Source organism: Ylistrum balloti, unplaced genomic scaffold (assembly GCF_031769215.1).
Source record: "Ylistrum balloti isolate Yb309-2 unplaced genomic scaffold, AGI_CSIRO_Ybal_v1 Utg370632, whole genome shotgun sequence".
NCBI classification, from domain to species: Eukaryota; Metazoa; Mollusca; class Bivalvia; order Pectinida; family Pectinidae; genus Ylistrum; species Ylistrum balloti.
In genome coordinates, this window is record NW_026782386.1 from 216,045 (window position 1) to 242,315 (window position 26,271).

At 37.8% G+C, this 26,271-nt stretch overlaps 1 protein-coding gene across 1 annotated transcript in view; it reads right to left on the reverse strand.

The window, feature by feature from the left end:
• Positions 1 to 26,271, reverse strand: part of LOC132557149 (gamma-butyrobetaine dioxygenase-like) — a 75,096-nt gene that overhangs the window by 24,627 nt on the left and 24,198 nt on the right. Inside the window, exons 7-10 of the mRNA XM_060221640.1 lie at positions 13,419 to 13,480; positions 12,126 to 12,201; positions 8,999 to 9,043; positions 4,499 to 4,623 (exon numbers count right to left, since the gene is read on the reverse strand). Of these exons, the coding sequence (XP_060077623.1) occupies positions 4,499 to 4,623; positions 8,999 to 9,043; positions 12,126 to 12,201; positions 13,419 to 13,480 (308 nt within the window). The remainder of the gene's footprint in view (positions 1 to 4,498; positions 4,624 to 8,998; positions 9,044 to 12,125; positions 12,202 to 13,418; positions 13,481 to 26,271) is intronic.

Genomic DNA, 26,271 nt, shown 5'->3' on the forward strand with positions numbered 1-26,271 from the left:
GATGACATCACATGTTTCGACATATTAACAGATTGGATGAATTAACATGCACAACATGTTATGTTATAGAACTGATAGCATTCCAGATTTAATAGTGCTGATTATTGATTCCAAAATAACAGCTTTTTTTACAGTTCATCTTGGCAAGTACAATTTCATTATCAGCATGTTTCTTTTGAGTGACAAGGATGAATATCAGAAGATTATTTTTCAGGTTGATACACTGAAATTGTACAAATGTGTCTGATTAGTTTCTTTTTCTTAAATTATAACTTATCTTTCATTTGACAATTTTTCTGAATACAGTTAACATTTCAATAATCCATTATTTCTTCTTTATTATCACTCTTCATTGTTGTATTCTATGTTGTACGGAACTGCAGAGAGGTAAAATAATTTGGCCTTTCCTGATTGGTTAAAGAAACCAGATCAGATGGACTCATTAATAAAATGTGACCAAGCTTTTTTAGCTTGAAATGGGTTAAAAATCAACATATTTCGGATATCTTGGTATGCTTGAAATACTTACAGATGACACAAAAAGGGCATTTGAATTGGTTGTTTTGTACAAAATTTTTGGGTTGTGAAACCATAAACAAGGAAAACTTCTTTGAAGTTATCTTGTTAAAAGCAACATACCCAAGGGGCCTGCATTGCTCACCTGGCTAATTTAGCTATTCAGCCATTTGATAAAGAATTTCAAATATGACAAACAATGTCTGATATAATTTTCCTATTGGGTCCTGCCATTGTGGTCAAATATACTCAACAAAAAAGGAAATGATATTTTGGGAAATTTGCACAAAATTTTATATCACTGTGAAGGGAAAAGTCTATATTTTATAATACTGTACAAGAAACGTCTTTGTGATGTCACTTTTGTCATCAGTAGTTACACAAAGTGGGATCCCCCTAGAAAAACAAAATGACACTTCATTACCTGGTGTGGGTATCTCTTGCACAAATCCTTGCACAGATTCTCCTATGCATTGAATTCATGAGAACACGAAGGAGGATTTTACTCCATAGGCGATGCCTCCTCAAACTATGACATATATCCCATCGAATCTATCGCATTCAACCACACATGCGTTAGTGAAAACACTCACTGCGTCTGCGACATACCATTTTTTTTCTATCTGAGCAATACAGACATAGTCTAGACTTGTCAGTGAACATCACATGCCTCCATTGACACATCCCAATCCTATTCAGGTCATATCTGTGCATCCAGTCAAGACACACTTACTGCCTCTGTGGTGTCAGAAGTGGACTGACATAAGGTCAGCGTGCAATGATTCTCTCAGCAGGCAAGTGGTTCCTGTCAGTTTGAGCACTAATGGGTCTACCATGAGTACCTAAGGTATGTGACACAGTCTCTACAGCAGACTTGAATCTGTTGTGCAAGTGCGACAATCAAATTGCCCTGTCTTGTTGTGCGGTCGTTACAACTGTATAGAGATGGCTAATTTTGCACAGGGCAACGCCAAACTGCAGCGCGGTAGCAGTTTGGCTATGACCATCCATCAACATCGCAATTGCTCTACCCCTTTGAATTTGCATTAAGTGTGGCATCTTGGTCAATAGCGAAATCAATGCCAATGTGGAAAATTAATGTGGCTGAACTTGGAGTATCTGTTGAAATTATTCATTTAAAAAATCCAGCTTGGCTTGATCTTGTAGGATTCACTATTGATAAAAATTGCTTCAGACCAAACTTTTACAATATCCTTGTATGGAAAAAAAGACTTTTAAGAACTTCCTTTTCCCCAATGTGGCCAAAACCTCCCACCCAATGGCTGTGGGGTGCACATTTTATACAGAACTTAGCTCCGGTCATCAAAGAATACTTAAGATCAAATTCCAGTAACATCCATTTATTCTTGCAGGAGGAGTATGATTTTTACAAGAGATCTGTGAGGGATCTTGGCACCCACCACTGTTGGATCTTATTTGCTCTTTGAAAGTTTGATCTTTTCCCTTCTTTTCTCTTCTCAGATTTTGCTCTTAATGATAAGAAATTTGAACATTCCATTGCAGAAATAGTGATGATAATCTTTACTAGGCAAAATCCAAGATGGGTGCCTGAGAGGCATTTTGTTTTACTGATCCGTATCAAATTTAAACAGGTACAACTAGGGACCACAATAAATGTATACAAGAAATCAGAGAAAGATCTATAAAGCATCCCTCAAGAAATAACAATAACAAGCTTTCAAAGTGAAAATCCAAGAGGTCATTTTCATTATCTGATCAGTACCAAAATCAAACAGGCACAAGGGATTAATGGAAAAATACATGAAATTTGAGAAAAATCTATGCTGTAGTGCACATGAAATAGCGATAATAAAGTTTCAAAGTCAAAATCCAAGATGGCCGCCTGTCAGCCATTTCATTTATCTGATAAAGCTGAAAATAAATGGGCACAACAAGGGACAAAAAGGAACCTACTTCTGAAATTTAAAAGAAAGATCCATCAAGAAATTCTCAAGAAATAGCAATAACAAACTTGCAAAATCAAAATTAAAGATGGTCGCATGTTGACCATTTTGTTTTTCTGATCATACCCACAATTATAGTACAAAGGTTATCAGAAAATCATATACTGATGCTTGATAGCAGCACATGCTGCATTGCAGTCTGCCATCATACTGCAATACAACATCTATACTAAACAAAAAAAGAAAGGTAACACTACTTTATTCTGTGATTAATTAATTAACCCTTTCATAAATCCTTACCAATCATGTACGAATAAAGTAATTGATCAATTCTGATAAAACTGCAGTCATGGTTCATTATAAAACTTTGCGTTCAGTTGATTATATTCGACTGTAAAGGACTTTGGGGTCAATTTCAAAGGTAACACCATTAGTAACGGGTATGGCCACCGTTTGCGAAGTAAACAGCATTGCAGCGTCGTCGCATGGAACTCATAAACCAGCGGATAATTCGAGGAGAGATGTTGTTCCATTCAGTGATCAAGGCTTGGGCCAGCTCCTGCAAGTTTGACGGCTGATTTTGACATTCTCTCACGCGTCGCCCAAGAACGTCCCAGACATACTCAATCGGTGACAAATCAGGTGATTTAGATGGCCAATCTAACACCTGTACGTTATTCTGCTGCAAGAAAGTTCTGCTGACGCGACTGGTGTGCGCTGGTGCAAATCCTGTTGAAAAATGGCTCCAACGCCATGGCGTCTTAAGAATGGCAGAACCACTGGTCTTAAAATTTCGTCCCGATATCGAATGCCGGTTGAATTGCTATTTAACACAACAAGCCTGGTATGAGTCCCCCCACAAATACCACCCCAAACCATTACACTTCCGCCGCCAAAGCGGTCCCGTTCTGCGACGCAGCAGTTCGCAAAACGCTTCCCTCGTCGCCTCCGCGCTTTCAATTGGTAGGCCCTCAACCTGTTGCGGACTGTTTTGGGAGACACACGACGCCAAAACAATGTTCTTGTAGTCTCTACTGCGGTAACGAATCGATTGCGCAAGTGTATCAATCGTATACGACGGTCATCCCTGGTGGTCGTTTTACGGGGTCGGCTGCTTCGGGGACGATTGGATGTTGACTCAGTTTGGTTTAAACGACTTACCAACTGGCAAATTGTCTTAACACTGCAACCAAAATGCCGTGCAACTCGACAGTGAGACTCCCCAGCCTAGATCATGCCTACAGCCCTTTCTCTCTGTACTTCTGACAGCCGGGGCATAATGATTAAGTTGATAGATAGCACGATTCGGTGATTTCTAAGTCCTTAGGATCTAAGGAACAGTTGTCAGTTTGAATGTTTATGAAATTCAAGTGAAGATACAAGTTAGTCGCAGAAAACCTTGTGCAGCTCTTTTGCTAATAGAGACTTTCACGCTTGAATGATTTTGGTAACCCCCATGGATTTTGTAATGTAAAACATTACCATTTTCTAATATTGCACAAACGTCATTTTGTTTTCACTCATTTACAGGTATTTGCCAAGGAAACATGTTAACCTTTCTTTTTTTGTTGAGTATACTGCATCAATGCTGCAATTTTTGTCTCACAAATATATGCAGAGTGGCAGATCATGCTGCTTTTCAGCATACTCACATGCAGCAATACAGTATGTACTGCAACAATGCTGTCAAGTTTGCTGCATAATGCAAGCTTTCAAAGAAACATAGCAGCAGCACATGCTGCATTGAAGCAATTTCAAAAGAGAAAAAAAATAAGGGTGAATTATGAAAGTGATCACTGATTTTTCATATAAACACTTAATTTCAAAATTTTACAATGGTACATTCAGTATTAACACAAACATATAACTAAACAGTTTGAGGACTTTTTTGATGGCTTAGGGTCTACCAGTGCTAAGCTACCAGGAAAGATTAAAATCATTCATTTCTATGTAATCCTTTGATGATGTTGAAGACATGGAATTGGGGAACACTTTATAAAAGTATTATCCAAATATAAAGAGAAACTTGAGAAAGACAGAATATTTTGTTGACCAACCTGATGCAGTGTAAAAACTGTAGCCCTGGAGGGGATTCGTAGTACACCAGGTCCATGTGGTAATCAAGCTTCACAGATGAGTATGCTACATTGATCGGATTTGGAGTACTCTCAACACCAAATAACTGTAATAAAGAATGAAGCTTCAGACTTGAACTAAGTAATAAAGTTGTTACAGCACATAGACAATCCAATAAAGGAGTCACCAGAAAATCTTCACTGAAGATAACATACATAAAAAACTATAAATCAAACTTTGATCATTCAAATTTCTCGATGCATCAAAGTTTTTGTCCGGTCCAAAATTTTATTCCTATATTTTACTACTAACTTATCCCCTTATGAATCTAAGTTTAATAAATCAAACTTTTTGATGTATCAAAGTTTTTTACACAGACCATAATCTATGATAACATAGTAACTAACACCTCATGATTCCAACAAAACAGTTACCAGTACTGTAAAGGTATTTTTGCCCGACGCAATATTTCACACATTTCAATGAAGAATGCTACCTGACAATGGGATTATGATTGCCCACTATCATTAGCTCTGTGTTACAGGGTTAATTAATGACTAGACACAGATTTAAATTCAATTGTTTACTTACAAGTAATGATCCATTGTGGTGATGGAACTTCGGTCTAATTTACAGAATTTTGAAAACAATCGGAGGAAATCCTATCACTTGTTTGATGATTTCACTCATTCCAAAGCATGGCGTTTTAGTTTTAGGCATGAATACAAGAGAATCACAGTGATTTATTTGTCTATCATGCAGTCTTTGATAGATTCAGGTTAGATGTTGTCAAAAAACATCAGCAAACACTCCTGTTATTTCTATGGACCAAGATATGTAATATTAATGCTGTTGTTGCTTGACAGAATACATTATGATATTAATTTCCTTTTATTTGAAATTCATTAGTGCCTATGGCGTTGATGTATTTGTCTTAAAATAATTACTGTAACACGTGAAGACCACTTTAATGCTGCACGTAGTTTCATTTAAAAACGACTCATAAAATGCATATGTTGTGTGACATGACTGATTGGTTTCCTGTTGATGTTTATTTAAAGTTATGTTTTTTTTTTTCATGAATGAAAATGTTTTGTTTAAAGATAAAAATGCATCTTTTCATTTAATCTTGTGTTTTGGTATTTTGGCATGATTTAAAGTCTTGATGTATCAGTTTTTTTGGTAGTCCCTTGAACTTGGAAACATCGAAGTTTGACTGTATATCAATGCAAACTATCTGAGTCAACATCATGCAAAATCTGGACAAGGCGTTTGCAAATGAGATAGCAACTAGCAAGACAGAAAACTAATCATCGTCAAAGACTGGCCTGTTTGGGACAATGAAAATATATCGATTATAATGTTATCAGGCAATGAAACATGTTCAACTGTTAAGAAAATTGTATTTTTTTCACATCGGATATTGCAAACAAACGATAATTGGATAGGTAGATAAGTGAATGAATGAAATGATTTTGTTAAAAAAGTTAGATGACTTTAACTTTATTTTACACATAATGCAAATGCAATTGCATATACATTAACTGCTGTCACATGCTAAGACTTCTAACCAAATTTGAATTAGAAAAAAATTACACTCAAGATTTGAATTTTCCTATATAAAATCGTCCATCCAGGAACACAAGGACATCTATGAAATTTCAATCAGTGTGACCCATTTTTTATCAATTTTTGCAATTTCCTCACATTTCCATGATATGTTAATTTTTATTCAATTTTCAATTATGGTTATATGTGTAATGATAAAATATTTATTGAGAAGCATCATACAGCTTCTGAATTGCATATAAAAAGATGCCCAATAGTCCTGCAGTTCTTACTTGGTATATATATGCCAGCCAAATATCATGCCTCTTGGCCTTTCAGTTCATGAGAAGAAGTCGTTCAAATGTTTTGACAAATTTGACTTTTAAGATAGGTCAAGGTAATTTTATTTTCTGAAATTTGTCAGGCTGCATCCTAGGAACATACCAACCAAATATCATGCCTCTACACCTTTTAGTTCATGAGAAGAAGTTTTTAAATGTTTTAATTAATATCACCCCTGTGATCTTGAATATTAGTCATGGTCATTCATTTTTTGCAAACTATGTTGGTCTTCAGTGCCTCTAGGCCTTTTAGTTCATGAGAAGACTTGTTTTAAATTTGACCCTGTGTCCTTATAAAATCGCAAAATGGAAGTATGAAAACTGTAAATGTACCCCCTGGCATAAAATGTACCCCCGTATCGAATGATCTCAATTTTTTATTTTCAATTCTATGTTAACAAAACAATTTTTAAGCCTGAATGGGGAAAGTCTATTCATTCCAACCCTCCTATTCCCTGCATTAAGAGCAGGAAAATTGCTGGTAAATTGTTTTTAACTATTTTCACATCTCTCACAGTTAGGACAAACACTTGTTTAAATTCTTGCACCAGGGGTGGGGATTAGGAGGGTTGGGATGGACAGACATTCCCTGGTCTTATTCTAGCCATATGGTAACTTGCAAGGGTACTTGGCAATAGATTTTTGTTAGAGGGGTTACATTTTAGACAGGTGTAAAAAAGTATATTGGGGGTTACATTTTAGACAGGTGTATAAAAAGTATATTGGTGGTTACATTTTAGACAGGTGTATAAAAAGTATATTGGGGGGTTACATTTTAGACAGGTGTATAAAAAGTATATTGGGGGTTACATTTTTGACAGGTGTATAAAAAATTTATTGGAGGTTACATTTTAGACTGGTGTATAAAAAGTATATTGGGGATTACATTTTAGACAGGTGTAAAAAAGTATTGCTGGAGTGGGGAATAGACAAAAGATTTGCTGGGAGGGTTTGAACATGTTTGTCCTTTGATTGAGTGAGATGAAAATAGTTAAATGAAAATAATGTGATATTTTCCTGCCCCTGGGTCGGAGGTTAGGAGGGATGTGATGGATAGACATTCCCTAGTCTTACTCTAGCAACATGGTAACTTGGTAACCTTATTGCAAAACAATTATTTTACAAAACAAAATGTGTAACCTTTTTGACAACAATTTATACAATTCAAAAGGATTGGTAGGTTTAATGGAAAACATATGAACATTAATGCTGATCCTATCCCATATTAGTGTCAAAAGTCTTAAGTCAGTTGCTAGGTTAAGTTTTATGAAACAAATTGAAATTGAAACAAACAAAAAGTCCAATTTCTAACGCATAAATCATCTTGACCATGATTTAAGTCAGCATTCATTCATTAGCTACCTAGTTTCAGTTGGTGCTCTGGGAATTATGGCCAATAAAGTGCATGCAGATTGTATAACTTTTACACGTTCATGGACAGATTGAAATTTAGTCCATGACATGTGGACCTAGTGGTCTATTTCACAGTCCTGGATAGATTGCCTTATATTGTGGGTGTCCAAATAATGCGCTGATCTGTCAGGGACGGCAATATACCGTGGACAGTTGTCCATGCAGTAGTCAGGAGAGTGGACAGAGCTGTCCATCACGGAAAATGCAACATCTGCATGAGCTGTGGTGCATCTCCTAACTAAAACTAAGACCTATATAATTTATATTATAATTTTTTTTGTTTTCCGTTTTGCATTTGTGTTTATTTTAAATCGTTCAGAATTTAGCACTTGCACTTTCCATTTATTGCAACCATTTAGCATTTGCAAATATGATCGTTTGTGTTTCACCAAATATTCTTGGTTTTGGTCCTCTTGTTTATTTAGTGCAGGTTTAATTGACAACAAGAGGGCCATGGCTGTAAGCAGACAGACTGACACATTACTACCAGCTAAGGCTAAGGGAGTTTTACATAAGATTAATGGGTATACCTATTAATCATATGTGTGATAGGGGAAGTCAAGAGTGTGGCAGGGGTATAAAAGGTATTACCACCATGGCAAGCAGGCTTTCAAAATACTTAGCAGAGGTCAATTTGAGAAGGGATTCTCAAGACTAATAGGGAATGTTAAATGTGTTGTATAGTGCAAAAAGATTTGTAAATAGAACTTTAACTGTTGAGATGTGTTTCAAATTACTACTGGATAAATTCACCCAGTCAGGTTACAATACATTACATTTGTATTGATAAATGGCTTATGATAAACATCTTGCAAACTGGAAGCTGAACACATATAAGTTATTTTGACTGAAGCAAGAACTTAACCACCAATTTAAAATCAATAGATGACTTCAGAGGATTATATCTGATCTGGATTACTTACTTTCACCCAGGTGATCTCCATATATATCAAACTTTCTTTCAAAGCATTATTCTGCATGAAAATTTGTAACAAATGAAAAATCACATCTAAATGAGCTAGTCCAAAGGCCATTCACCTGTAAATGTTGCATGTCAAGGGTTATGGTGCTTGCTGCCAATAACTTGCAAATGAAACAAAGGTAGTTAGAAGATAGATTAACAGAGCACTAAACATTGACACCTGGTCAAAATAACTTGTGATTAAGAAAACTGAATACCTTGCCATAGATTGTCTCCTGTACTGGACCTATTCTTTGTACCACCTGTAACAATAATTAATACAAATACTCAGTGAAATAAAAATGGCAAAATTAATTCAGTTGTGTGGTCAACAATCAATGATAATGTCCCTTGGAAATCATTTGAGGCTACCTTGAAAGGCCACTTGAAACCTTTCAAAAATCTACCTTTTACCCAACTAACGTCCCTTATGAACAAACTTAGGTCACAAGTCAGATTTACTAACGTCCAACCCGCGGCTTAGTAAAAAGCTGCCCAATGCTTACCTGAATCTATGTATATAACTTTCCATCAATAATCAGTTTTCATTATCAAATTTGTTTGGAAACACAGAAAGCTTTCTGCTATTATGCACATCTATGGAACAAGGGGAACTCAAATGATGTATGAAAAAGATTAAGCATTAAGAAAGAGTAGCATTTTAAAGCAAAATATTGACTTAACTTTCCATTTGGGACTCCCCCAAGTCCCTAGGTGTCAATTCAACCTTCTGAATTTAAGAAATGATTGCCATTCTCATTGATGTCTCAGAATAAATTTAGTTAATATCCATCAAACATTAAGAAAGAGCATTTGAAGCAAAATATTGACTAACTTCCCCTTTTGGGGCCTTGGCCAAAAAACCCTAGGGGTCAAGTTGACATTTTGAATTTGAGGAATGATTCCCTATTCTCCATGATGTTTCAAACAGAATTTGGTTAACATCCATCCAAGCACTAAGGAAGAGTATCATTTTGCTGTAAAATAATTCACTAACTTGCCCTTTTTGTGGCACGCCCCCAAGACCCTTCGGGTTCAATTAACTTTCTGTAACTCAAAGACAAGGCGTTATCACTTGCATTCCTAAGGGAGATAAACCTAGGCAATTCTTGAAAAACTGGAGACCTATTACTCTACTAAATATTATCTATAAAATCGCTTCAGGTTGTATAGCTTATAGGATTAGGACAGTTTTTGATAAGATAATATCAGACTTGTTTATGATATCATGCAATTTGCAGAGGATAGAAACTTGCCTGGAATGCTTTTAATGTTAGATTTTGAGAAAGCTTTTGACTCTGTCTCATGGAAATATGTTGATAAGGTATTTACATTTTTTAATTTCGGTCCTGAGATTCGAAAATGGGTTAAGGTATTACATACTAATGTCTCAGCTACTGTAAACCAGGGAGGTAATCTGTCATCCTTTCTTGATATCAAAAGAGGCTGTTGTCAAGGCCATTCGATAGCGCAATATACATTTATTCTCTGTGGAGAAATACTTGGGATCAGATTTAGAAACAATAATAGAATTAAGGGTATGGATGTTAACAATTTCCCAGTTCTTATTACACAATATGCTGATGACACCACTCTTATATTAGACGGCTCAGAAATTTCCTTAAAAGAATCTGTTGTTGAATTGAATAAGTTTGCAAAAATATCTGGTTTGAAACTTAATATTGACAAAACCCAAGTTATTTGGATTTGGAGTGAAATCTATAGTAACAATACTTTTTTACCTGAATTAAAATTACAGTGGGGGCAAAGTAAATTTACTCTACTAGGAAATGATTTTAGTGTCAATCTGCATGAGATTCCAAAATTAAACTTTGATAAAAAATTGATTAAACTTAAAACACTTATTAAAACTTGGAGTAAAAGATGTCTTACGCCTTTAGGAAAAATAGTTCTGATTAACTCTCTCCTCATTTCACAACTTAATTATTTATTTATATCTATACCAAACCCGAGTGAACATATATTGCAACATATTAACTCCATTCTCTTTAAATTTTTATGGAACAGTAAGGTAGATAAAATAAAAAGATATGTAATAACTCAAAATTATTATCACAGGGGGCTCAAAATGGTTAATATTAGGATATTTATTGATTCCCTGAAATTAAGTTGGATAAGAAGACTGTTACATAAGTCATCAAAGTGGACATCAATTTTCAAATCATTATTTGACTTTAATAAAATGTTAGTATGTGGAAGTGGGTACATTCAAGAGTGTCTAAATAAGTGTAAAACTAATTTTTGGAAAGATGTGTTTAAAGTTTGGCTAAGACTAAATGATTCTGACAGGGGTAAGAAAATGCAAGAAAAGTTCTTTTTAAAAATGCCACTGTGGTATAATAAAAATTTCACTAAAGGAAAAAAGCCAGTATTTTACAAAGAGTGGTATAACAATGGTGTAACAATCGTTAATGATTTGGTAAAAGAACAAAATACGTTGTCTTTCTACACTTTTGGAGAATTTGCTGAGATGTACAGAGTTAGAACTAATTTTCTTGAATATCAAGGGAAAATTTTGGCTATTAGAGCTTACTTACAGAAATCTAATAGTGACTTTGATAACGAGTAATAATTTATCCATTAGTTCCTATTAATATTGCAGTTTTTATGAATTGGACAAAAGGCTGCAAGGACCTGTATAATTTAATGATTAGCAGATGTGTTACTTCTACCAGCTCTACCCACCCGTAGGGGCACATCAACTTTCTGAGAAATCATGCCATAGTCTCAATTTTTTTTTGTGCACAAAATTATTGAAGCAAAATATTATCTAACTTCCCTTTTTGGGACCCTGCCCTAAGTCCCTAGCAGGCATATCAACTTTCTGAACTTGAACTTCCCACATCTACATATGTTTCAGATAAAATAACGAAATCCATTTAAGTATTAAAGATGAGGAGCATTTGAAGAAAAATATTGACTAACTTTCTTATTTGGTGCCCCACCCCCAGGTCCCTACAGATTGAATCAACTTTCTGAATTTAAGAAATGATCACTCACCTGCAATATTGTTTCAGATCTAATTTAGTTGAAATCTACACAGCATTAAAAAGGATTAACATTTTGAAGCAAAATATTGTTTTATTTCCCCTTGGGGTGGAATCAAATTTCTGAATATAAGAAAAAAATTGTACAATACCTGATGAAACAGGCCAAATTTGGTTGAAATTCATCATGGTATGAAAAAGTTTATGCACGACCTGCAACGGACAGCTCACAACGAAGCACCATGGCTATACAAATAACAGACTGACCAAATAAAATAGGCTGCCTATATTCGATCACTTAAGCATAAAATCAGGAATTAAATCAATATATCCTTACCTTTATCAGTGAATTCAAATCTGTTGGTGCACCTTTAACCAGACACATTCCATCTTTGTTAATATGTTGTAACCACCTTCAACATCAAAGGTTATTGACTTCATCAAAGGTCTAAATTTACCAAATAGAGACTTTTGATAAACTTTTTGACAATGTGCAGCAGAGTTACATTATCCTACCACCAGTGCTAAAATTACACAAAACAAGAGACATAGTGGCCTTGATGGTCACTTGAGATAAGCAATATTGAATATAAAGGATAGTTGTAACAGAAACAGAAATGTGACACTGAATATAGTAAGTCAGTGTCAATACATGCATACCATCAAAACTGCCATCCTGTACTAATAAGTCTTACACAAAGTTATTTCCAGTGGGAAATAACCAATATGATGCTAAAAAATGCAATTTTTCTATGAAAGTTTCGATAACGTTTAAAAAAATACTCTTCCCCTGGAAGAAATGCGAGACTCATTTTGGAAATTAAAGAACCTTAAGATGCTTCTATTCATGAAGACCATTTGATTCTACCATATCTGGGTGATGAGAAGATTTCTGAAATTCAAGTCAATTTGACCCCTTCTGGCCCTACCCATCAGCACCTTTGGGGTCAGCCAGGACCAATATGGGCATACTATTAAGCTGTCACCTTATGCTCATAATTCTAACCAAGTCTGAAATATTTCCAATGGAAATTAAACAAATAATGCTCAAAAATCTACTTTTCCTATAAAAACTATAGTAAAATTTACTTCCGTCCCATAGGGAAATCAGAGACCCTAGGGGCATGAAATTCACAATTTTTGTAAAACACCTTAAGATGCTATCATGTATGCAGAGCATTTGACTTTATCATATTTGGGTGTTGGGATGAAGATTATAGAAATTGAAGTCAATTTGACCCCTTTTGATCATGCCCATCAGTCCATAGGGGTCAGTCAGGTCCAAAATGATGCTTTCATTCATGATTAGTATTTGACTCTACTAAATCTTGGTCTCAAGAGGATTTTTGAAATCTGAGCCAATTTGACACCCTTTTCACCATACCCATCAGGCCCCTGGGACATGGGAACTGCATAATTCCAATTTTGCTTCAGCATAGGCCAGGGAAGGTTTCTGCAAAATTTCTTGTAAATCAGATCAGAGGTTTTCGTGAGGAAGTAAAAATTGTTTACAAACGCATCACGTCTGATGATGGTTATTAGAATAGGTTACCATGAGACTAGAACAGCTACATATAAGAGAGACTCTGATGTGTTTGACACTAAAGGTGACTGATCATTATGTCCCTACCTTAGCAGTCCTCTTTTTCCACTCATCACCTCCTCATAGCTAATACTCGGCATTTGAGTTACCTGAAACATAACACAATATGACACCATGTAGCATTAGCTACGATACGTCTATATCAGGCATGATCTGCCTGAGGATCGGATCTCCAAGTCTGACATTCAGGACAATGTACCTCTGCTCTAAACGAGGCATAACAATAACAAACTTGCAAAATCAAAATAAGAAATGGCCACCTGTCAGCCATTTTGTTTTTTTGACCAGTCCTAAAATCAAATAGGCCCAACTAGGGAACATGAGGAACCTACATATGAAATTTGAGAAAGATCCATCCAGTACTTCTAAAGAAATAGCGACAACAATAATTGTTTGCAGACAGACATATGATGGACAGAAAGACAGATGGACCATGGACCTAAGGCGATTTGAATACATTTGCTAAGGTGTTGATACTGAATCAATGCTTGTTATAACTTTGCCATTCCCTCACATAACAAAGTGAAACTTCGAAACATTCACTGTTTAAGATGCATATGAACAAATGGTATATGTTAATCTGAAGACGCTTCACTTTTGTGTTGCCGAATGCAGTATTTGATTTCCTGCAATTCGTCAAATTTTCCAAATATGTCTCTATATGCTGTAATTTGAAAGATATTTTCTGCAGACTCTTGTCACCTGATGTCACTTTTCCCGAGACAACCACTCCTTTAACTTTGTACATGTTAGTGTTTCCACTTCTCTTGCTTTCTTCAGCAAAAAGCATTTGTGGTTTTCCATGGCTCCTTTTCATGGTTCTTAGCCCCACATACACCTTATCTATCAGGTTCATAGTTATAAATAATAGAAATTTTATTTTGCATATTTGTTGTTCTAAGATTTAATGACAACTAATAAACAATATAATGATCAAGAATGATATGAAATAATGTTGGTGTAATAAAAGACATAGATAAGTCCTCATATATATTGCAACCATGATTGGCACTGATGAACGCTGTTATGGCAGATTGATTGGTAACAGCAACATGGCAAGCCATCAGACAAAAGGACTGGTAAAACTAAACATCAAAGCTGAACAGTTCCAGTCAAGGGAATGATATGCTAGAATCATAAACAACATATACGCATGGTACAAACTATGTGCTTGAGTCTAGAACAATGCTCCCATGTTAGAAATGATGAGCTGGTCACATAAACATGAACACATTGTGTTGTATTATCAGCAAGATTAAAATATAAGCATTTAGTTCTTGAAGTAAATGTCATACTGTAACTTTGCACACTAAACTCTCTGAGTATATGACTAATTGGAATCAAAGTGTTAATAGCACTTAAAGATGCTGTGCATCATGTAGTGAAATAAAGAAATAAAATAAGTGGTAATCAGAATATAACTTTAAGAAGTGTAAAAATAATAAATCTATCCTCCAGTGGAAATTACCAGGAAAAGATATTTTCTATACATAACAATTATCATCATCATCGATGACATTATAAGCTTGCATTCAATACAAAATTTAGGTGAAATTGATTTCAAAAAGCAACCTTAAACATTAATCTATGATGCATTTGCTTATCTAAGGTAGGTAGGTCTAACTGAACATATCTATATACATGTACATATGGAATTAAAATATTAAAACAATTGGTTGATTTAAGCAAAAAAATTAACAACAACTAGGGTATGTTCAAGTTCACCAAGTTGACAGGTGGATGATGTGTTATGCCAGTGCCAGATGAGCTAAACAATATAGTCCAGTCAATCTACAACAAAATAAGGCTCAACCTCCAACTAATTGCAACAGAGTTTATTTGGCCTTTTTCTTGAACACAGATATACAGGGGAAAACATATCAATAGTCTAGAAAAATCTAAATGGGGAAAATTGTAATTTTGGCAGGTATTTTTTACCCAGTGTCATATTTCTGCTGTCTTTGAAACTTTGCATCTATCTGACCTTTTTAAGTTTGTGGTCTTTATTTTAAAACACAATTCCTTGTTATTATGTACCGATGGAAAGCTCATCATTGATTATTAGTTTTAATGTAAATTTAACATACTTTCTTGATAATAAATTGGGGTTAAATGATAAGAGATCCCAGAGGGATCTTGGCGCCCACCATTTGAGGATCTATATTCAGTTCTTGAAGATTTGTTTATTTTTTTTTGTTTGTTACAGGTGTTTTAAATGTTCATGAACTGGTCTTCATTGAATGTACTCAATGATGGCACAAGATATTTTTATTAAGCACTTATTAGCAAATATCATTTGAAAAAGATCCCAAAGTATTTTTAGATAGCAGTCAGTTACAGGTAGATAATGGACAATATGTTTGTGCTGTATTACTGTCGACATCCAAGATGGCGGCCTGTGGGCCACCTTGATTTCAAATCAATCCAAAAAAGGTACAATGCACAAATAGGGACCAAGGGAAACCAATATCTATGAAATATCAGAAGGATCCATCCAGTACTTCGTCAGATAAAGCAGTAACAAGATTTTACTCTCAAATTCCAAGATGGCTGCCTGTCAGCCATCTTGATTTCGGATCAGTCCAAAAAGGTGCAATGCACAACTAGGGACCAAGGGAACTTGCATATGAAATTTGAGAAAGATCCATCCAGTACTTTGCAAGAAATAGCAGTAACAAACTTTTACTTCCAAAATCCAAGATGGCAACGTGTCGGCCATCTTGAATGCGAATCAGTTCAATAAAGGTACAATGCACAACCAGGGACCAAGGGGAAACTGCATATGAAATTTGAAAAAGATCCATCCAGTACTTTCTCAGAAATAGCGGTAACAAACTATTACTTCCAAAATCCAAGATGGCCACCTGTCAGCCATCTTGAATTCGAATCAATCCAAAAAAGGTACAATGCACAACTAGGGACCAAGGGGAACCTGCATATGAAATTTGAGAAAGATCCATCCAGAACTTTTCCAGAAATAGCGGTAACAAGAATTGTTTACGGACGGACGGACCACGGACCACGGACGCAGGACAATTTGAATACCCCACCATCTGATGATGGTGGGCTAAAAAAATATACCCCTATGCCCTTTAGAATACCCAAGATACATGAAAAAAGAAAAAACACACACACACATTTTTATTTATATATTTCAAATTGATACGTTATACACAGGGAATTGCTACTACATAACAACCGTGTATGTAGTATTGAAATTCTCTTCCATTCAGCCCTACGGCTTACTAGTTAAATAATATGCACTTGTCAACCTGTTGGGTGCGCGACACTGAAGTTCAAAGTTGAAAATTATCTTATCGATATTGCATTGCACGTGCCTGACCCATGTGAGAGGTCACCATATAAAAAGACATGACCAAGCCTAGACACACGCTTTTTTGTCAGTCAGGGTGCGTGACAGACATTAAGCCAGAAGGGAAGGATATCTTGCGGGTCTCGCGTCCGCGATTTGCATTTGCTTGGTAAAATTTTCAGCCATTTGAATTTATTTTTATCGATTCCTTTCCTTCGCTCCGCGAATTTCATTTGTTTACATTTGGTTATCAGCTGTAAGGTTATGCGTCGTAAGCAGGCTCGCGGTAAACGGTTGCCTTTGTCGGTGACTTTCGATAATTGTGAGTCTGACGATGACCTCTCTCTCCATCCCGGAGAGACGGAGGCAGAGGGGTGTGATGATTTCTTTCCGGGACCCCTTCCTGATTTGAGTTCGGGTCTAAGCGACTCTGTCGCTTGTGCAAGTGATAAGGACTCTGCACAGCCGCAGTCACCGAACGTTGTTCGGAATGACAAATATGGCGGCGTCGGAGGCGATGCCCCGACTGTTCCTTTGCCCCGTGGGGGTAAGAAACGTCCCGTCTGCACTGAGGCTGCCGCTGGTAGCGAGTTTCAACTCATGGCGAAACGTATGAGGGCTCTGGAGGAGCAGTTAGCAGACGTTAAGCGGGACCGGGCGAGTTCCCGTACAGGAAACCAAACGGCTGGTGGGTATGGCAATGATTATGTTGTTGACAGTTTTGACTCAGATTTTTTTAGTATGACGGACCCGTTGGGTCTTCAAGATACAGAACAATCTTCCATTGAGTTAGATGATATATATTCTGATATTTTACCCACAGAGGAAGGTCATATGGAGGACTTGTTCGCCATCCCTGACTATGTATATGGTGATGTAAAGTTGGGCCCTAGTGTTCACGAGGGACTTGCCAAACTGGTAAATACTGCGTGTAGGAAAACGTCGGACATTTCTAAAATGGCAGAAAAATACCCTGTACCGGCAAATTGTGGCGATATGACCGTCCCACGATGTAACCCTGAGATTTGGGGTAAACTTGGTAAGCCTTTACAGGCAAGAGATTTTCAACTTAAAGAGGCCCAGAAGTCGGTGTCTGACGGTATGGTACCTGTGATGAGGCTGACTGAGGCTCTTATGAGTCATCCAGACTTTCGAGAGAAGTTCAGGCCTCTGTGTATTGATGCTCTGTCCATGCTAGGGAATGCAGTACATACATTGTCTGTGAAACGTAGGTTTCTTATGAGACAAGCCCTCCCGTCATCATATCATGCCTTATGTGGGAAAGACATGCCAATAACTTCAAATCTATTTGGGGATAATCTTGCAAGGAAGGTGAGAGACATTTCTGAGGCTAATAAGGCTTTCAATGTTTTGTCTTCACGAAAACAGGTACAGCGAGGAGGTTGGAGTGGCGGCCAGAGAGGGCGAGGGGGCTATAGCCAGTACAGAGGCTCAGCAAGGCCTTTTTTACGGTCGGGCCAGCGGGGCCGGGGACAACGGCGACCCGCATACATGCAGCAAAGTCAAAGCCAGAGCCAGACACAGAAAAAAGAATAGCCCCTAAGGTGGGTGTTCCATCTGGTAGAATCGGAGAGCGTGTAGGATACGGTGCGTGGTCTTACACTTGAGTTTGTAGAAATCCCTGTGCAACATAAATTGCCAGGACCAGTAGCTTTTAGTAAGGAAGAGATGGAGATTGTTGATTCTGAGGTGAATGATTTAGTATCCAAAGGGGCAATAACTCAGTCTATTCATGAGAAAGGTGAATTTGTTTCTAATTTGTTCCTGGTCCAAAAGAAAAATAGTAAATTTAGGCCAGTCATTAATTTGAGGAAGTTGAACGAGTTTGTGGTGTACCACCATTTTAAGCAGGAGACCTTAGATGTTGTACTAGAATCTGTAGAGAGAGGTGATTTCTTCACTTCTATTGATCTAAAGGATGCATATTTCAGTATACCAGTGAACAAACATCATAGGAAATACCTGAAATTCAAATGGAGAGGTATACTATATGAGTTTATGGCTATGCCTTTCGGTTTGACAAGTGCCCCTCGGATATTTACCAAAGTACTGAAGCCAATTATGGCTAAAGTTCGCAGCTTGGGTATCCATGCTTTCTATTACGTAGATGACTCTTTGGTCAAGGCTGCTGACAGAGAGGTTTGTGAAAGGAATTGTAGGGTGTTAGCTGGAGTTTTGGAATCTGCTGGGTTCCAGATTAGTTCCGAAAAATCTTTGTTTTCTGCTAGTCAGATGGTCATTCATCTTGGGTACTTGATAGATTCTATCACATTTACAGTTTTTTTACCAGAACAAAAGGTGAAGAAAATCATAGATGCATGTTCCCATGTCTTAGGTCAAAAGTCAATTTCTCTAAGGGAACTTGCTAGTCTCATTGGCTTGTTTACGTCATCTCTTAGAGCAGTTCGGCTGTCAGGGCTATTTTACAGATTGGTAGACAAGGAAAAGACAGCAGCCCTACATAATGGTTTGTCTTATGACGACAAGGTCAGTTTGTCTAGGTTGGCATAAACGGAGATAGTATGGTGGAGAGATAAGGTGAACAGTATGAATGGTCGGGCGATAAGACCAAGTGATCCAGATGTGATTATGGAAACTGATGCATCTGGTGATGGATGGGGAGCAAAGTTTGGCTCTCAGATAACAAAAGGTCTTTGGTCAAAAGCAGAACGTGAACATCACATAAATTTTTTTGAATTAAAAGCTGTCTGGTTGGCATTACGATTTTTATTGTTCAGACATGTTTGATACTCATGTCAGGCTTGTGACGGATAACGTCTGTACAATTTCATATGTTAATAAACCTGGTGGAAATGTAACAGAGCTGAATGAGTTAGCAAAAGAGATATGGCAGTGGTGTACGGAAAGAAATATTTTCATTTCTGCCTGCCACATACCGGGTGTTTTGAATGTTGATGCTGATTACTTATCACGGTCAATGCAGTCTTCGGGAGAGTGATCATTACACCCTCTGATATTTGACAGAATATGTGGTCATTTCTTCAATCCAGATGTTGACCTATTTGCAAGTAGGTTGAATTTTAAGGTTACCAAGTTTGTCTCGTGGTATCCTGATCCAGATGCTTGGTTTTATGATGCCTTTTCTATGTCATGGTCAGACTACTTACCGTATATTTTTGCTCCTTTCAGTCTGATCAGCCGTGTTCTGCACAAAGTGAAGGAAGACAAAGTAAGTATGGCAATAGTAATCGTTCCCTTATGGAGAAGTCAAGCGTGGCTACCTACTCTATTAAATATTGTTGTGGATGCGCCCGCACGCCTGCCGAGGTGGCGAGACTTGCTATTGTCCCCACAGGGGGAGCCGCATCCCTTAAGAAACAGCCTGAGACTGATCGCATGTTGCGTGTCAGGAGATCTCTCCAGAAGCAGGGCTTTTCACGACAGGCTGCCACACTTGTCTTCTCCTCCTGGAAACAGTCCACGTCCAAGCAGTATGACTTGGCATGGAATAACTGGGTCTCTTGGTGTGGTGAACGACAGGTTGGTGCCAATCATCCCACTATCAAGGAAGTGATTTCCTACCTCATTCATTTGTTTAATGTAGGGAAATCTTACAGTGTTATTAATACACATAAGTGTATGTTGTCCCAGACTTTGCCATTACTAGGCCATACAGTATTGATGAACAATGCCCTAATTTCTAGGTTTATGAAGGGTGTATTCAACACTAATCCTCCTAAGCCCAGGTATTCATCGACATGGGATGTGGCACCTTTGCTGAAGTATTTGGGTGATATGTTCCCTTTGACAGCCCTGGAGGTGGATTCATTGACCAGGAAATTAGTTTGTTTGATAGCACTTACAACAGCACAAAGAGCACAAACATTGGTTAATTTAGACCTTGAACATATGCAGGATTTTGGACACTATATTGTTTTTACAGTCCCAGAACTTATGAAAACATCCAAGCCATCAAAGCCATTTTATAAAGTAACATTGTACAAATATTCTCAGGAAAGATTATGTGTAGTTTCAACCTTAAGATATTATGTGTCACAGACAGTAAACATACGGAAGAGTAATAAACTTTTAGTTTCTTTCAGAAAAGGTTTGCAAGTGTCCACTTCCACAGTGGCAAGATGGATGAGAGAAGTGATGATGGCGGCTGGAATTGATTGACAGTTTAAACCTCATTCAGTTAGAGGAGCGTCTGTGTCGGCAGCATACACGGCGGGGACATCCTTGAGGGACATACTGGAAACGGCAAACTGGGCATCAGCCGAGAGCTTTAGGAGGTTCTACTTAAGAGATATTGATGACCCGGGTTCCTTTTCAACCATTGTTCTGCAGACAGGGCAGTGATAAGATGTCAATGATATAGACTTTGTGAAATGTAGTGTAATTTTGAAATACTAATGAATGAGTGAACTTGAGTTGCAGTTTGGTTTTCTTTTTCATGGTTATCTGGAATGTTGGCGGATTCTTTGAAGGTGCATATTATTTAACTAGTAAGCCGTAGGGCTGAATGGAAGAGAATCCCCTCCTCATCCAAGTATCACGATGGATGAGAGGGATTCTCTGTAATGAAGCCCGGAGGCTGGAGAGTTAAATACCCTCCCAAGTCTCTGGGTTTCTATTTCTGCTGTTTAGTTTTGGATCTCCCACCCTATAGTTGCACACAATCTGCCAACATTTCTCTTTGAAATAAGCGTGTGTCTAGGCTTGGTCATGTCTTTTTATATGGTGACCTCTCACATGGGTCAGGCACGTGCAATGCAATATCGATAAGATAATTTTCAACTTTGAACTTCAGTGTCGCGCACCCAACAGGTTGACAAGTGCATATTATTTAACTAGTAAGCCGTAGGGCTTCATTACAGAGAATCCCTCTCATCCATCGTGATACTTGGATGAGGGGGGGATTCTACAGTACTGATGTAGAGAAATGTGTTTTTATATTGCATTTTCCCTGACCATGAGTCAGCAGTTTATTTGAATTTTCATCACAACCAATACTGTTACAGTGTCAAGGGAGATCTCAACAGCTGTTTGTTTGAACTATCATTGTATTTCACTGCAAATAAGCCCCCTCCCGCAAATAAGCCCCCCACCACTTTCTTTGAAAAAAAAAACAACACGTGCGATGATAAAAAATAGTACTTACATTTAATCGCCAGGTGTAATTATTACGGGCCTGTTTTTTTAGTGTTCACAGGTGACTTTTTTGTTATTTCAACTGGTGATAATTAGCTAACAATCACAGCGACTGAGCGAGAGGGCCTCGCTCAAAACACGCTAAAACAACAGTGTCGCTTTGATGTGTTGAGAAGACTTTGACACGTTGAGTCCCAAGCCATATCAGTGTCGTTAAATAGAGAGGAAAAATCCAACCATTACACAAATCATCATGCCTGCTACACGAAGACGTTACACAGTAAAGGAGAAGTTGGATATCGTCAACTGGTTCCGGAACAATGGCCGAAATCTCCATCAGACAGCACGAGAATTCTCCGTCGACAGGAAACTCATCAGACAGTGGGACAGAGACTTGGAGAAACTCCTTGGCCATGGAAAAGGAACAGACTCCAAGAAGAAGAAGCTTGACACTAACCCAGCACCCAGGTCCATTAAGATTGATGACGCTGTGTTGGACTGGTTTGACGAGGAACGCGCTGAGGGTCGAGCCATCTCCAATTATCAACTGCAGTCCAAGGGGAGAGAAGTCCCCAGGGTGACGCGTGTGTGGGGACCAAACATGGATGATGTGCGTCGTATTCTGGGCAGGTGTATGGCCTGTAACTGTCTAGGATGACGCAACATCTTGGTGAAGATGTCGGCATGGATGTCCCCGAGATCGATGAGGTCCTACAGCAGGAACTTGATGCGACACAGGCCCACGACATCTTATTTGATTCAGACCAGTCCAATGATGAGACTCTCTTATTCGGAGGATTCGGGCTGGAGGATTAGCTATTTAGTATATTTTGTTATATTGTTAATAAGATTATTGATCCTATTTTCGTCTTTGGGTTATTTTCGATGACAGGTCAAGTTATCATTCCTTATGACGAAAAATCCAAGATGGCGGACACATGTACATCTCGTGAACAGGGGGGTTGCCGCAAATAAGCCCCCTCCCCTCTTTAGACAGTCTTTTTTTGAACTGGGTGGGGGGGGGGGGGCTTATTTGCAGTAAAATACGGTAATTTATATGTAAATATATCTGTTGCATCTGTCTCAAGTCCGTTTGCAGTATCTGTAGATCTACATAAATGGTTTCTCCATTCACTTTGACTGTCTATTTACTGCTAAATGTCACTACCTGGTTGCTTCATTTGAAACCATATTCAGCAATATTCTGACCTTCCATGGAGTGTAGTATTTTCTTCTACCTCATGAGCCATGTCTGTGTTGACTTTGTTGTTTGCTGTTTCTTCCGTCTCAATATTTCTCAGATTTGCATCCTCACAAAAAGGGTTTCGTTCCTCAAAGAAATTAAGGAAAGTCATTGCATCTTTGGTAACTCTTTTCCTTCTTGCCTTGCCACTCTCTTTGTGCTGCTCGCTTGTGTGGTAGATAACATTAGTGAACTCCTGCATTGACCTGTTCATCTCTGCACATGATGGCATGGAGAGAAGCCACTGTGCCCGCTCATCCCATGACCTGTTGTCAGTCCCCCAGCTGTTTTTACACTTCTCATAAGTACTTGCTCAATTATCAGATAAGTGGATAGTCCAGCCCAGTACCGATCACTTATGCGTATAACATAGAGTTCCGTTTGGAAGGCGGTGTGGATCAAAGGATGTTCACGCTCAAGAGCCTGCATGGTTTGGAGATACAGATATGCTGACTTGGTATATAGATTATGGCCTGATGCAGCTAAGAATGGCAGCATTTCTTCCACTGTCTGCAAATTAAGTGCCCAATCCCCTCTTTCGCTCTGTTTTAATAAATTGCCAAAGAATATCAATCATGTTCATGTATTGCATCCGCAAGCCAGCTGTGCCCAGTGGTCTCCATGTCTTTTTGTGTGCAACAAGTACATGTTGAATGCAGTCTAGTGCATTCTTCTCGCATACTTTCCTTGTTGGTAAATCTTCATTCATAAGCCTGTCATAAAGTTCTGCTTCTGCAGGGTCTTTTTTGCTGATGGGATTAATGTCTTTGTCGTCAACAGTGGAGGTTGTAAGGGAACTGCAGTGAAGTTCTGCTGTCGGGTCCCGCATAACTCTAGGTTCTGTAAATGCTGAAGTGTCGTCTGTGTCCATAGAAGTGTTGATATGACAATGGGTTTTACAATCTAATGCTGACACAGTGTCATCTTCGCATGGATGATTAGGAAGTGAGCAATGGAACACAGTTGACAACATGATAGCATTCAAAGCAGCATCTACTAAAAAGTGTCCCCTTACAGCTCTGGTTATATGGGTTAAAGTGGATGGCGCATATACAGTTTCCAGCAACTCCTGTAGACTGGAACCATTCATCAAATGGCCAATGCCTCCAAGAAAGCTCATCTCCATGTGAAACCCTCCGAGGCGTAGTACAATGGATCGTAGAGTACTGGAAGAAGGTTCATTTAATATTACCATCAAAGCCTTCCAACATAGAGGCTGGTCAAAGGTTATGATGGGATGAGAATCGTGGCGACAGGTTTCCTTGCTCACAAACTTTAAAGTTGAATAGATCAGTGGGGTCCATGTTGGTCATTGGAAGAAACACAAACGACGATTTCCCAGGGAAATCACCATCCTGCATTGTTTCCATCATCGCAGACCATCCTGTATGTGATCGTACAGTCCATGCTTCTTTGGAAAGCAGGTCAAGGTTTATATGTAGGGTCATTTTTTAGAACATCAATGGTTCTAGAAATTACTATAAAGTCTATAGAAATCTATGTCTATTCTTGCCAAAGCAGTTATCTCCTCCATACTCACAGATCACCTTGGAAATTGTCATTGGCGTGACACAGGCAAATATTCCCATTCCATGGAAAGTATTGTGGCCATCTATTGTCCTCAGGTTATGATCAAGTTATCAGCTATGTATTGAATGGTGTGGTCCTGGGTAATTCCATCAATATCAGTTCCTGGCGATGCAGCTGCACTGGTCTCAAACTTTTGTACCTCAGAATATGATACGCAAAATCTCACCTGATGCAAAGTATCTATCAGGAACTAGGATCCAAATTGGTGATGCATCTATATACCGAGACCTAACTGAAGTGGAGTGATGAAGGCCCTTGGGCGTGTTGCCTGAACTATCGCCTGTCCTATTGATGCTAGCTTCACGTTCGCATCCACTTCACTGAAAAGGTAGCGCAACATTATCTGCAAACTCTTGGGAATATATTCAATATATGAAGCTATATCATAAGCTGCTGGGTAGACATCCTTTGTACTATCCATAGTTTTGATGTCACTTTTCATCAACTTGGCTGCTGTTTCAATAATACTTCTTTTTTCAGCTTTTGTGTCTTGATCTTATGGTCTCTGCTGGAAAACACTTAGTATATGAAGATGCAGTAGCTTTAAATGTAATGATGTTTGGTTTCCCGTTTAGTTCAGTGATGATTATGTCTGAGCCAAAGTGCTTTAAAAGTCTGTTCTTCATATGGGTGGCACTATAAGCATCCCCTCCGCTAAAACTCTTCATGTGATCAACAAGTCCTAAAACAGTGATCTGGTCATCGGCATGTTCGTTTAAAAAAAGTTGATAATTTGTTGAAACCCAGCCTCATGAAGATAATTACCAGGTCTTCCAAATGATTTGCGTCTTTTATTTGCTTCATTTGTAAACTATTTTGGGACTTGCTTGTTGGTACGGAGATTTACAGTACATTGCTGATGGTAAACGGCATTTGTAGCAGGAACATCACGTACACACTCTAGACGGGCTCTAATTTCTAATGCCTAATTGTCCTCCTCTCGATCCTTGATGGCTTGGGCTAAGCTTGTCTGAAAGCCCATAGTCCGTACAGGATATACATCATTTTTTTCTTTTTTTGTCTGCAATCATTGCCTGCTTCCCACAGAAAATACACATTTGACGAAAATGAAGTTGCTCATCATCATTCAAATGAAGAGAACAATGTTTTGAATATCTATCTATGGACTATGCATGGTATATTGAAACGTCTCTTTGTATAACGTTTTTATTGTAATACTGACGCCAATGAACTTTAGCACAAGTGTACGTGTGTTGACCGTGTTAACATCACCATGTACATTGCTGGCATTGTGCACGCCACTGCTACCTTTTTCTGTAAAAGTGACCATATCTTCACCGTCTATGACAGGCACATATGTTTTCCTACAATAAAAATGTAAAAAGTAAATCATGATATACAAATGATGATGTACATATATATTTTTTGTATATGCTCCGTAATAAAAGTGCATTTAATAAAATAAATAAACAAATTAAGTAGTAATTGGAAAAAAAAAAACCAGAATAAACAATATACAAATAAGACAATTACTCCACCTTTTAATTAGAACTGATCTCCGTTTTTGGTGGTCAATGACATCCGGTCCTATTTAAGTATATCTGTGTAGATTTAAAATGAAAAAGAAAATATATTCA